The sequence below is a fragment of the Orycteropus afer genome, unplaced genomic scaffold, assembly GCF_000298275.1.
Source record: "Orycteropus afer afer isolate SDZICR_OR568_19922 unplaced genomic scaffold, OryAfe1.0 scaffold00132, whole genome shotgun sequence".
In the NCBI taxonomy this organism is placed as follows: domain Eukaryota; kingdom Metazoa; phylum Chordata; class Mammalia; order Tubulidentata; family Orycteropodidae; genus Orycteropus; species Orycteropus afer.
Window position 1 is genome coordinate 8,476,833 of NW_006921719.1, and position 13,766 is coordinate 8,490,598.

The 13,766-nt window shown below is 49.2% G+C and overlaps 1 protein-coding gene across 1 annotated transcript in view; it reads left to right on the forward strand.

Annotated features, from left to right (window-relative positions):
• The first annotated feature begins 1,592 nt into the window (after positions 1-1,592).
• Positions 1,593-13,766, forward strand: part of LOC103200624 (alanyl aminopeptidase, membrane) — a 27,109-nt gene continuing 14,935 nt past the window's right edge. The window contains exons 1-14 of the mRNA XM_007945168.1: positions 1,593-2,206; positions 2,749-2,895; positions 3,013-3,145; positions 3,525-3,651; positions 3,734-3,888; positions 4,063-4,176; positions 4,283-4,426; positions 4,555-4,620; positions 4,765-4,830; positions 6,390-6,565; positions 6,802-6,881; positions 8,719-8,852; positions 8,974-9,029; positions 10,270-10,417. Of these exons, the coding sequence (XP_007943359.1) occupies positions 1,593-2,206; positions 2,749-2,895; positions 3,013-3,145; positions 3,525-3,651; positions 3,734-3,888; positions 4,063-4,176; positions 4,283-4,426; positions 4,555-4,620; positions 4,765-4,830; positions 6,390-6,565; positions 6,802-6,881; positions 8,719-8,852; positions 8,974-9,029; positions 10,270-10,417 (2,160 nt within the window). The remainder of the gene's footprint in view (positions 2,207-2,748; positions 2,896-3,012; positions 3,146-3,524; positions 3,652-3,733; positions 3,889-4,062; positions 4,177-4,282; positions 4,427-4,554; positions 4,621-4,764; positions 4,831-6,389; positions 6,566-6,801; positions 6,882-8,718; positions 8,853-8,973; positions 9,030-10,269; positions 10,418-13,766) is intronic.

The following is a 13,766-nucleotide window of genomic DNA, read 5'->3' on the forward strand; positions in this document are numbered from 1 at the left end:
GTTTTTCCTCCCTTCCCCTCCCACCCTTGGTAAGCATCAAAGAATATTTCTTTTCTTGACTTTTTGCAATAGTGGTCTCATATAATGTTTGTCCTTTTGTGATTGACTTCACTCAGCATAATGTCCTCTAGGCTCCTCCACGTTATGAGATCTTTTACAGATCCATAGGGCTTTCTTTTTTTAATGTAATTTATTTTTTATTGTGCTTTGGGTGCAAATTTACAAAACAAATTTGTTTTACATTCCACAGTTCATGCACATTTGATTTCATGGGCCAGATTACAATCCCCAACCATAAAAAAGCTCTCCTCCCATCTCCTCCCTGGAACTACCTCTTCTGTATGCCCTTCTTATCTGTGCATTCCTGTCTGTCAGCTTTCCCTCTATGTGAATGCTGCCCCTCTGATGTCTCATGGCTGATTGATCTAAGAGGTGTATCTCCCTAGAGTAGGTGGGGGCATCTCCCTGGGGTAGGTGTTCTGCATGGAGGTCTTTCTACTTCCATGGAATTTTCCAGGCTGTAATTTTTACAGAGCAGATCACCAGGTCTTTTCTTTTGGGGAGCACCTGGTGGTTTTGAACTGTCTGCTTTTTGGTTAGCAGCTGAGCACTTAACCATTGCATCACCAGGGCTCCTGAAGGGTGATAATGAACATCAGTTTTCAGTAAAGACATTTTATTGAGTATGATACATAATACCATAATTTCTACCAAGAATAGGAAAAGAAGCGATGTTGAGTTCTGGCTAAGAAAGCAGGGAATAATTTTTAGGTTCTACTATGTGGTGTTTAATAGGTTTTCTCATTTAATCTACCCAACAAATGTGGGAAGTAAATACTAATATTTATGTATGAGGAAACAGGTTTAGAAAGGTAAAGTTACCTGCCCAAGGTCACACCTGGGAAGAGATTAAGCCTCCACCAGCCTCCTTACCTTAAAAAAAGGGGGGGGGGCACCAATAATTGAAGAAAAAATGTTTGGCAAGAAAGGAAAGTGAGGTGAACCTGGAAGAACTCCTGCTGTGGAAAAATCCATGGGAGGCTGGGACCATATCTCAGAGAAGCTCAGGGAATCCTTCCAGGAATCCAACCAAAGGGATGACCCAGCGTGTTCTTGATAAGAGCCAGGGACTGACTCCACTCTTCTCTGTGCATTTCCAACTTCTTGCTTCTAGGCAGTTCTTCCTTGATTCTAACTGCAATCCTCCTGCTGCTGTTCCCACTGACTGAGCTCTCAGGTAGATCGAAGCCACTGGGCTGCACCCTCTATCCGCGAGGCTGGTCCTGTAGCCTGCCCTTCAGCCTGTCAGTGGGCTCTGGGGCAGCTTACAGCCTGTAACTGGACACTCTTGTTTGCTCCCAGCAGGCAGGCCTGAGCTGGGCTTTGTGCGCCTGCTCCTGGATCCCCTCTCTAGAGTCCTGAGTACAGTGTGCCCCCACCCAGTCCAGTGACCTTCTCCTGTCTGAGCCCTGGTTAATTTTTGCCCAGTCTGCTAGTTGTGTGGCTCCTCCCCCTCAAGGATATAAGCCTGGCCTGAGGGTGCTGTGTTCTTGCTGGTCCTGAGCCACCCTACCCGCCTGCCCATCCTCACCATGGCCAAGGGCTTCTACATCTCCAAGTCCCTGGGCATACTGGGCATCGTCCTGGGTGTGGCAGCCGTGTGCACCATCATCGCCCTGTCTGTGGTGTACTCCCAGGAGAAGAATAAGAACGCAGAGAACTCTGGCTTGGGGCACACCACATCCACCACATTGAAACCCATCAGCCCCACCTCGGCAACATCTCCGGCCACCACCTTGGACCAAAGTAAACCATGGAACCAATACCGTCTGCCCAAGACACTGATACCTGAGTCCTACAATGTGAGGCTGAGGCCCTACCTCACCCCAAATGATCAGGGCCTGTATATCTTCACTGGCAACAGCACTGTCCGGTTCACCTGTGTGGAGCCCACCAATGTCATCATCATCCACAGCAAGAAACTCAACTATACCTCTCAGGTGACCCTGAAGGGTGTAGGGGGCTCCCAGGCCCCTGAAATTGACAGGACCGAGTTGGTTGTGCCCACTGAGTACCTGGTGGTGCACTTGAAGGGCTCTCTGGTGGCAAATGGCCAGTATGAGATGTACAGCGAGTTTGAAGGGGAGCTGGCTGACGACCTGGCGGGCTTCTACCGAAGCGAGTACATGGAAGGGGATGTCAAAAAGTAAGTTTGAGCTGGGTCTGCCTGGTGGGAATAAATCCTAGATGCCAAAGTAGAGCTGGATCCTGGGGTCCAAGTAGGGCTGAGTTCAAGGCCTTTGAACCTTCTGGACCCTTCACTGTCCCATCACTGCATCAGCAACATCTGATGGCACAGTTACTATGACATCAAAGCCTCTTCCGACAGGCTTCCTTCTCCCATATCAGGGAGGCAGGGATGAGGGGCAAAATTGGACAGACTGGAAAACTGTTTGAGGTTCAGAGGAGATAAATGGCTCACTCAATATTCTCCAACTAATATAGAGGTAGACCCTGCCAGAACTTTGATTCTGAGTTCAGAAGGACCCCTGATCTCCCACTGTCAGTTGGCCTGCTGGGGGTCCTGAGGCTGCCGGGAGTAGGGAGCAGGGTAGGGCTTTTGCTAGAACAGCCACCCATGAACCCTTCCCCCTGCAAGCCCAGCAGGACTCTTAGCCCCATGCACCCACACCCACGGGACTCTGAGATTCTGCCTGTACAACCTCTAACATCCTGGTATCTGGGCAGGGTTGTGGCCACGACACAGATGCAGGCTGCAGATGCCCGGAAATCCTTCCCCTGCTTTGACGAGCCGGCCATGAAGGCCACATTTAACATCACTATCGTCCACCCCAAGAACCTCATTGCTCTGTCCAACATGCTCCCCAAAGGTGAGTGGGTTCTGTCCAGGGGCCACATAGCCTTGGCAATCAGGAACACTGGGGCTGGGATACAGGGCTGGGGTATGGTGCACAATCCCACACCCTTGTGTGTTCCATGCCCAGGTCCCAGTGTCCCACTTGAGGGAGACCCTGAGTGGAATGTCACTGAGTTCCAACCCACGCCCAGGATGTCCACGTACCTGCTGGCCTACATTGTCAGTGAGTTCACCTCTGTGGAGGCAGAGACAGAGAATGGTGTCAAGGTATGAAGCTGGGTCCACCTTCCTTGGGATCAGCTTAGCTTGGGAATATTCCTGTTATCTCCTTCCTGCATCAGCCCCTGAATCTCCAGGCCAGTGTTTTAATTGCTCTGAGTGATCTCAGGCAAGTTCTTAAGTTCTCCGGTTCTCAGTTTCTACATCTGAAAAATGAGAATAGCATCACTCCCTCTTGAAGCTATCAGAAAGATGATGGCTCTGACCATTGTTTTCCCCCAAAGGCCCCTCCCTAGAACCCAAAGCCCCTCCAAATCCCCAAGCCCCTCCTCTGCTGACCATGCCTCCCATAGGGGAGGTTGCTCAGACCATCTACCTGCACCGGCCTATGAAGGGACACCTGACCTACCCTCCACCCTCTTTGCAGATCCGTATCTGGGCTCGGCCCAGTGCAACCTTGGAGCACCACAGTGATTATGCCCTGAATGTGACAGTCCCTATCCTGGACTTTTTTGCCAAGCATTATAACATAGCCTACCCACTGGAGAAATCTGGTGAGTGAGAGGCCTTGTGGTGGGGAGCAGTGGATGGGGCTCCACACTCAGGGCCATCCTGCCAACAGCCTCACCTCCCCAGACCAGATTGGCCTGCCCGACTTCAACGCGGGTGCCATGGAGAACTGGGGGCTGGTGACCTACCGGGAGAATTCCCTACTGTTCGACCCACTGTCCTCTTCCAGCAGCAACAAGGAGCGGGTAGTCACTGTGATTGCTCATGAGCTTGCACACCAGGTACCCCCATCATGGGGAGTGCAGAGGCAGAGGGGGCTTCTGGGAAGAGAGTCCCCTCTGACAGGGTGGCAGGGAGGAGTCATGGTGAGACAGGCCCTTTGGGAAGGGTAACTCTGTTTACTACTAATGACAACAAGGCCAAAGTGGCTTGCTGCTAACCCCCTCACCCCATAGTGGTTTGGGAACCTGGTTACTGTGGCCTGGTGGAATGACTTGTGGCTGAACGAGGGCTTTGCCTCCTACGTGGAGTACCTGGGTGCTGACCATGCAGAACCCACCTGGAATCTGGTAAGCCAACCACCCAAGAGCCCCAGGGTCCAGGGTGGGGTAGACCTGGGTTATCCTCTCCCAGGCCAGTCTGCCCAGCTAGTTAATGGTCATTGGGGATTTGCAGAAAGACCTCATAGTGGTGAATGAGGTGTATCGTGTGATGGCCGTGGATGCACTGGTCTCCTCCCACCCGCTATCCTCCCCTGCCGATGAAGTCAAAACACCAGCCCAGATCAGTGAGATGTTTGATTCCATCTCCTACAGCAAGGTGAGTCTCACCTTCTGGGATGGAGCAACAAGGGGGAGGTGGGGATTTGGCTGGGAGGGGGCCTGCCTCTCAGCCCAGTGGGCATCCAGGCCAGGCTTCTGAGACCCCTCTCTCGTGCTCACCCCCAGGGAGCTTCAGTCCTTAGGATGCTCTCCAACTTCCTGTCTGAGGACATATTCAAAGAGGGCCTTTCGGTGAGTACATCTTGGCCAATCATGAGGTGGGTGGACTTCCTTCAGCACCTGCCTTTTGCCCCTAGCCTCAACCTAAAACCATGGTTGAGTGGTGGAGCCTGGAGGATACCAGCTTTGTCCTCACCATGGCTTGTCTTTCTACAGTCCTACCTCAACAACTTTGCCTACAATAACACCAACTACCTGGACCTGTGGAAGTATCTGCAGAAGGTCAGTAACAGCCAGACCCCCTGAAGCCTTTCTGTTGGAGTCCTGAGATGCTGAAAGTTCCTGGGGGATCTGGGTCATTTTCATTACCACGCCAGGCAGGTCATTAGGAGCCTAAAAGGCTCTTCTGTAAAATGGGCACCATGATGGTGACTTGAAGGAGGTGTTGTGAGACCACGTGTCAAGACCCTGGCAGGTGGCCTGCCTCACATGGTAACGAGCTTCATGAGGGGAGCTGGTAAGTCTCTTCATCGTAGCTTAGCAATGAGGAAACGAGCTATCCCAGTTCCCAAGCCCAGCTTTCCTATACCTGGAACTTGCAGCCAACCATTAAACCTACTCAGCACTTCCAGCTGTCCTATGCCCCAACCTGCCACTCCCAGGCACAACTTTTCACAGACCATCACCCTCAATATGAACTCTGACCCTCTACTTCTGCCCGCCTTGCATTCCTGTCCACTCAGACCCCAGCAGCCCTCTTTGGTGGGGTAAATTCATACCTCCTCCCTTCCTCAGAGACTGCCACCTCCCTCACTGCCTTTCTTGGAGGTTGCCCTGCACCCTCCTGGGGTAGAGTCTGTGCACTGTCCACCATCCCTCCAACATCTCCACTCCTGCGCTGCCCTCCCCTTACTCTGTGGTTTTCCTCAGCCGTGGATGTAGCCCCTTGGGCAGGTGTTTAGTTGCTCCAGCACTAATATCCACTCTGGAATCCCACACCCCAGTCTTTCCTTTGGGCTGCCCATCCAGCTTCTCTACCCCACTGTTGCCCCCTGTCTGTCCAGTCCCCCATGGCCAGTCAGATCAGAGAGGGGAGAGGAGAGGTCCTCATTAGAGTTCCCTCTGGGCTGGTTTCAATCCAACTCAAATCTCTCACAAGCCTGGCCCAAAAGTATTGGGGGCAAGATGACACTGGCACCTCTGCCCCTATGTTCTTTTTCTACTTCCATGTGGGCCTCCTTACTTTGCTGCAATTTTCTCCTTTTTCCACTCTCTCCAAACCCAGCCCTCTTCCATGTTCAGGTTCCTCTCCAACTCTGAAAAACACCCAAGAAGACAATAAAAACCATCCCTAAGCCCATCCCCATCTGGGTTCATTTCCTTCACACACATGCACATATACATGCACACATGTGTGCACCCAGGCACACACATGCTATGCACACACCCTCCCCCTATGGCCTCTCCCTTGACCTCTTTCCCTCCTCTTTCTGTCTTCTCTTCATCTCCGCAATGTTACTCAGGCCGAACCATGAGCATGCAACACCTCTCCACAACACAGGGTGGGCCACAGTATAGGCAGCCATGTAGATTAAGCTTAATTGATATGGACTGAACCTAAGCTAGGAAGTTCTCTGTGGGAAGGCTAGCCTAGCACTGGCACTGAGACCCAGCTCCCAACTCTGCACTATCTCCCTCACAATGGTGGCCTCACGAGGTAAAGGCCAGAGTCTATAGGAGCTACAGGCAAGCGGGGGGCGGGGAGGAGGAATTGTCCTGGATGCCTGGGGGTGGGAGGGTGACTGTCTACTTACAGCCACACTGCCTGGCTCTTCCCTCAGGCTGTAGACAACCACCCATCCCTCAATCTTCCCGCCACTGTACAAACCATCATGGACCGCTGGACCCTGCAGATGGGCTTCCCTGTCATCACTGTGGATACTGACAAGGGGACCATCTCCCAGAAGCACTTCCTCCTTGACTCTGACTCCAACGTCACTCGCCCCTCAGAGTTCAAGTGAGTAGATGGGGTCCCTGAGCCAGGGGTCCCAGTGAGTCCTGGGGCAGGTACTATAATGGAACCTCTTGACCACAGTAGGGTCTGGCCTGCTGTGGTCCCAGCTCCAGTGGCCATACTCAAGCTTTCCCTCCTGGGGCCAGTATGATGGGCACTTGGTGCCAGAGCTGGGTGGAAACCAGGGGCTGGTCAGGACTGCCATCGCTCACCACATGACTCCCTGTCTCCCATTGCAGTTACTTGTGGATCATACCCATCTCTTCTGTCAAAAGTGGATCCGCACAGCAAGACTACTGGCTGAATGGCACCATGGAAGGTAACTCATCCCTGCCCTAATGGGCAACATTCCCTACCCCATACTCAGCTCCTGGCTTACATTCAGAGGGTAATGACTGACCGCAGCAAGGGCTTCCTTCATTATTTCATTCAACAAGTGGAACAGACTTTTTGTGTGTGTGTGTGATTTGGGTGAAAGTTTACAGAGCAAATTCACTTTCCATACAGCAGAACACATACACTTTGTCTCATAACATTGACTGCAATTTCCCACAATGCAACAGCTCCCCTCCCACTTCCTCCCCATAGTTACTTCTTCCCTGTGTCCTTCCCTCCCATGCACTCCTAACCCCTTAGCTGTCTCCCTGTGCATACACAGTCCTTCTATTCTCCCATGATTGATCTTTCCAAGGAGTGTGTCTACCTAATGTAAATGTTCAGCTCATATGCCTGTGTTTTGTCTGGCTTGAGCTATAGGAGTGGGTTCAATTCCAGACCTGACAGACAGCTAGGGGGCATAGTCTCAGTGGTTCCATCAGGCTCTATCAGACCAGCAAACCTGGTCCCTTTTTTTGTTTTGTTTTGTTTTAATGATTGTGAGTTTTGTGGAACAGACTTTTTTTTAGCTCCAGTCTCCACTGTGCTGCTACCTAGCTGTGTGACTCTGGCCAAGTTACTTCCCCTCTCTGGTCTCCATTTCTTCATCTGTAAAATGGGGTGAAGAATAATGTCTACTAAATAAGGTTGCATGAGAATTCATTGAGAGAATCCATATAAAATGGTTAAAACCATGCCTGGCACATAGTAAGCCCTCAAAGCACAAGCAGCCCTACTCTGCACCAGGCACTGAGGAAACAAAGGTCAAGGCCAGTCGTTCTCTGCCTTGACTAAAGTTACAGATTATGGAAAGGGAGGCAAGTAATTAAAAACACACCAAAGCTGTACTGAGTGTTTCAACAGAGGCATGTATGACTGAGCCACTGGGACAGGGGGCTAGGAGCTGAGAATAAAGGAGATTCGATTTCATGGAGAAGTCAGGGAAGGCGTCCTAGAGGAGGAGGTAAGCTGAGTCTTAGAGGAAGAGTGGGAGGTAGACAGGCTGATGAGGCAGAGAATAGTATTCCAGGCAGGGGGACTAGCAAGTTCAAGGACATGGAGGTAGGAGAGAACAGGGGACTGAGTGGGGCTAGGGCAAAATTGTGCTCAGAGGGGAGGCTGGGTCCCAAGGGCTCTACAGACTGTGAGAGACAAAGGCTATGTCCTCCTCGGATGAGGGGATGTCTGAGAAAGTGGGCAGTGGGCAAGTGATTAGGTCAAACCTTCGGGGCTGGGAGAAAGGATGGAAGGGTTGAGAGAGGAGGAGGGAGAACAGTGAGGAGGGAGACCTGAGCCCCTAAGAAGATATGAGCAGTGCTGGGGGCTGATTGGATGGGAGGAGAGGGAGAGGGGTGGAGTGCTGGGGTTTTCGGTCTAGGTGACTGGGTATGTGATGGAGCTGTTGTTGCAGGCAGGAGAGCAGGGGAGGAGGAGTGGGTAGAGGAGGCAGGAGGAGGATGGGGAAGAGAAAGTGGAGGAGGAAGGGGAGAAGGAGGAGTTGAGTCTGAGTGGCCAGGGGTGTGTTGATGGAGACACCCAGGCCACTATCAATGGCTTGGCCACACCAAGCCTGTTTGAAGTCACTGGCCAGCCAGAGATAGAGTTCAGCCCTGTAGCCCAGTCCTGCACTCTTGTTCTCTGCTCTCCTTGCCATCATCACCCTAAAGGTTTGAGGGTGAGCAGGTGCCAGGCTACATAGGAAGCTACTCTCACCAAGACCTGGAGAGAGCAGGCCTGGGGGTCAGAGCTATCACCATCCCAGCTCTGGTCCCTCCTTACAGCCCAGAGTGATCTGTTCAAAATGTCAGCCTCTGACTGGGTCCTGATGAACATCAACGTGACGGGCTATTACCAGGTGAACTATGATGATAACAACTGGAAGAAAATTCAGACTCAACTACAGACAAATCTATCGGTGGGTGTCTACTACCCCTCCTCGTATCCCCTGGCCCACACCCAGCCCCAGAATGGGCAGCAGACTATAGGGCCTGGCCCCACTGCCAGCCTGAGGTCACACACCCTGCTTCCCCTTCTAGGTCATCCCTGTCATCAATCGGGCACAGGTCATCTATGACGCCTTTAACCTAGCCAGGTGGGTGGTCCACCTTCCTCTTTGGGCCCAGCCTGGCACTGCCAGTGCTTCTTCCTATTGTGTTTCCTGTGTGCTGTGAGTGAAGTCCAGTGGGTTACCTTATACCACCCCAACCCCATCCCCATACACCACTCCCATAGTCTTCATGCCCCTGGAGACTGACAGTATGATTATCCCCAGTTCACAGATGAAAAACTTGAGATTCAGAGTACCTTGCCTGAGGTCACATAGTAGCACATGACAGCCAGACACAGGACTATCCAACTCCAAAACCTCACTGCACCCTGTGACACCAAGCTTTTCCTGAGGGCTTTAGCTCCAGTCTCCACTGTGCTGCTGCCTAGCTGTGTGACTCTGGCCAAGTTACTTCCCCTCTCTGGTCTCCATTTCTTCATCTGTAAAATGGGGTGAAGAATAATGTCTACTAAATTAGGTTGCATGAGAATTCATTGAGAGAATCCATATAAAATGGTTAAAACCGTGCCTGGCACATAGTAAGCCCTCAAAGCACAAACAGCCCTACTCTGAGGCACTGAGGAAACAAAGGTCAAGGCCAGTCGTCCTCTGCCAGGCTGCACCACTAGGTGCTTGGAGAATATGGAATGGGAAGACCAAGAGAGATGCAGTATGGATGAAAACAAATATTTGTATTTCCAGGGAGGTGCTAAGCTCTGACATGACTGTACCCATAGACCTGGGCATTCATGAAGCAAATGTGCATAGACAGGAAGAGGAGGGAGGAAGGCCCAGAGGACCAAGCCAGACAGAGAAGGAGTGTGGGCAGAGTAAAGAGCACAAACTTTTTGAATCAGCTCTCCATTGGGCTGCGTAAGGAGCTCTGGTAGCATAGTGGGTAAGACATTTGGCTGCTAATCAGAAGGTTGGTGGTTCAAACACACCAGCTGCTCCACGGAGGGAAGATGAGCCAATCTACTTTTGTAAAGTGGAGTCAGAATCAACTTGATGGCAGTGGGTTTTTTTGGGTTTTTTTTGAATGGGCTATGTGGCCTTGGGCAATTCACTTTACCTCTCTGAACCTCAGTTTCCTCACTGAGGAAAATGGAGCACCACCCAGCATCTATGACCTTCATTCCCTCATGGTGAATACTGGAGCTGGGTCAGCTGGGGCTCTGGAACCTCAGGATGGGGCAAAGAATCCAGGGTTGGGGGCCCTGAGGGCTTACTGGGTGTGACTGGGCAGGGCAGGTGTGCTGACTTGAGCCTCTCTGTTTGTCCCCAGTGCTAAAATAGTCCCTGTCACTCTGGCACTGAACAACACCCTCTTCCTGAACCAAGAGAAAGAGTACATGCCCTGGCAGGCCGCCCTGAGCAGCCTGAGCTACTTCCAGCTCATGTTCGACCGCTCAGAGGTGTACGGCCCCATGCAGGTATGGAGGAGCTCACGGTGGGGCTCAGAGACCAACTTGCTGCAGTGCCTGAAAGTGCACCCTTGGGAAGTTAATGGAAACCATATCTGGGTGGTAAAACCCTACAAGTTGATCCAAAATCAGGTCCTTTCCTGAGAGCAGGCTTAGGAAAGCAGTGAGAGAGCAAGAAGGAGGCAGGGTGAAGAAAGCAGGTCCTGAAAGGTGAGGAGGTTGGGTAGAGCAAAAAAGTGGATGCCAAGATTTCTATTCAAGGTTGCCAATTTGAAATATGGAAAATCAACACTTTCAGAAGGCACAGCAAAGGCCACTGTGCTGGTAGGTTGTCTCTCACAAGCTTCTCAGGCCCCAGTTAACTACTCTGCAAAACGAGCAGGCCCCTACCTGCTCCCCTGGGCTGTGAGGGACATGCTGATATGACAAACTTTGAAGTATTTTAATGCTGAGCACCTGGGGGACAATATTTATGAAATGCTCCATGTGGACCTGAGATGAGACTTGATGGGAGGGGATTCTATTGAGGAGCCCAAGGCTGAGATGTTCTTCCCACTAGCTCCTTGTTAGGGTCTCAGGAATAGCTGCCTCTTTGGGGGTTGAGGTTCCCATTTGGGAATCTAAGGGGAAACGAGTTTATTCAAGGTGAAGTTAGAGACATAAAGATGTTCACTGCAGTGTTATTTATAACAAACCAAAACAAACAAACAAACAAAAAAATTTCAATGTCCAGCAGTAGGGGACTGGTTAAGTAAACTGTGCATGTTCCATTAGATGGAATATTATGTAGCTATAGATCATACTTGAAGAGGCTTTTGTTTCTTTGTTTATGCAGCTTTACTCGTTTTAAAAATAATTTATTTTATTTTTTGTTGAAAATATATGCAGCAAAACACACCAATTTAAGTTTCTATGTGTACAATTCAGTGACTTGATTACCTTCTTCAAGCAATACAACCACTCTCTCTGTCCTTTTCCAAATTATTCCTTATGTTCTTAGCCAAGAACATAAACTCACTGTCCCTAAGCTTCTTATCTAAACTTTCAAGTTGCTGTTGTTAATTTGATCCCATATAAATAATTCTTTAAAATAGTATAAACATTCTTTACTAATTAAACTATCATTTGGTTTAAGGAAGACTTCAGGGAATATTTCTGATTTAAGGTTTAAAGATTATCTCAGGGCAATAGTTTTGGAGTTTATCTTGCCTCCATGGCTCTAGTAAATCAGGATTCCATGAACATTTGAAATTCTGTTCTATATTTTTTTCCCCTTTTGGTTAGGATTCTTCTATAGAATCTTTGATCTAAACGTTCAGTTGTGGTAGCTAGGCACCATCCAGTTCTTCTGGTCTCTGGCAAAGGAGGCAGTTGTTTGAAAAGTTTCAATTATTTATTTATTTTTATTTTTTATTTTTTTTTACATTATCTATTAACTTCTTATTATGGTAAATAACGTTTTAACTCTCTTACAACCTGCCATCCTCCAATTCTTCCCATCATCCTAATGTAGTTAAATTGCAATATTTGATTAAATAAGTACTCACCATTTAATTTATTGTGATTTAAATATCTCCTCTGCTGAGCCATATAGCATACTGTTTGTTTGCTTTTTTATATATATACATCTTGTACAAATTAGATAATAGGTCAGTTTTGTTCTTTCCTGGAGACATCCTCCCAGGTGCCCTCTGTCCTACAGGCTCCCCTTTTAGAGCTGCTACCCAGCTTCTGTGCTGGGCGGCCCCTCTCCAATGTTCTGTTTCCTGGATCCCTTGAATTCTTCCTTGATTCTCCTCTCTCAAAATTAGAGCATATCTTCTAGAGAGAGATTTTCTGAGGCCTTGAGTGTCCAAAATGTCTTTTTTCCAGTTTCACACTTGAGTCCTCTTTTGTCTGGGTTTAGAAACATCTAGGTTAGAAATTATTCTCAGAATGTTTAAGGTCTTGCTGTACTGCTATCAGTGTTCTTGTGTTGCTGTTAAGAAGCCCAGAGCCTTTCTCATATTGAATGTGATTGTTTTTTTCTTCTTCTGGAAGTTTTTGGACTCTTCTTTGAATCCTAGTGGGCTGTTTCATCTTTCTATCCTTTTAGTTTGGACAGATTAGGATTTTTTTTTTTTTTTTGCATTGTTTCTGTAAAGCTTTCTTCCCCTCCTTTCTGTTCATTGAGAGACCTCCCAAATTAGTCTCCATGGGTATTTTCTCTTGAGATTATTCACTGTCTCCAAAGAGTGACCTTCCCTTATGCAATGAGGCTGGTGATGTTCACTGTAGGATCAGAGTGGAGAAGGGAGCTGGGTACCACCATTCAGCTCCCTTCCCTACTCTGATCCTACAGTGAAGCATCACCAGCCTTATTGCATTCATGCAATGTAAATTTCATATAAACTTTCATCTCTGATCTTCTTTTCAGACCAGCAATCCTCCCTGGCCCCCACTATGTTTGGTGACCCCAGGACTTGAGTTTTTCTGATTTGTTTTCTCCCATGGGACACAGAGGGATGTTACCTGCTGCACAAGGCAGTAGTGGGGACTTGGGGTTGCAATTACTCCTTCTACAGATTTCAATTCTATCCCCGTTTGCAGCACCTGCCTTTCCCTTGTCCTAAGGGGGGGGGTGGTGGAAACTCACTGAGGTCGAGTTGATCCCAACTCATAGCAACCCCTCCTTGGGTTTCTGAGGCGGTATCTCTACGGAAGTAGATTGCCCAGTCTTCCTTCTGAGGAGAGGCTGGTGGGCTTGAACCGCCAGCTTTCTCGTTAGCAGTCAAATGCCCTGAAGACTGTTGCTCTAAATCCAGAGCCTTCCTAGGACTCTTCTTGGCCACTCTTCATGCTTCCCATCAACATACCCCCCTCTGCAGATGCTTTGTGGATTCTCCCCCTCTGTTGAGTCCATCTCCCTCTCTCTGCTTTCCAGCTGCCTAAACAGTGTTGACATCTCATCCACTGTTGCTTCCTTGCCTAGTCTCTTAAGGGTTTACTCCTTTTACATTTGGATGTGGTCTCAGGTGGGCACAGATGTCCACCTGCCATGTTAAATCAGAGTCTGCAAAGGATTTTAAAATATTAGGTGGGGCTTACATGACATTTTCAGTGAAAAAGAGCAGCATGCAGGATTGTAGTTATGTCAAGTAAACAAGAAAAAAGCATAGAAAGAGAAGGAAGTTATGGTTTGGGTGAGTTCCTGGGTGGTTTTTATTTTCTACATTAGCTTTTCTGTGTTTTCTAAATTTCTCACAATAAGCATAGACTATTGATGATCAGGGAGCTCTGGTAGCATAGTGCCTAAGGCATTTGACTGCTAACCAGAAGGCTGGCGGTTCAAACCCACCAGCCACTCCTTGGAAGGAAG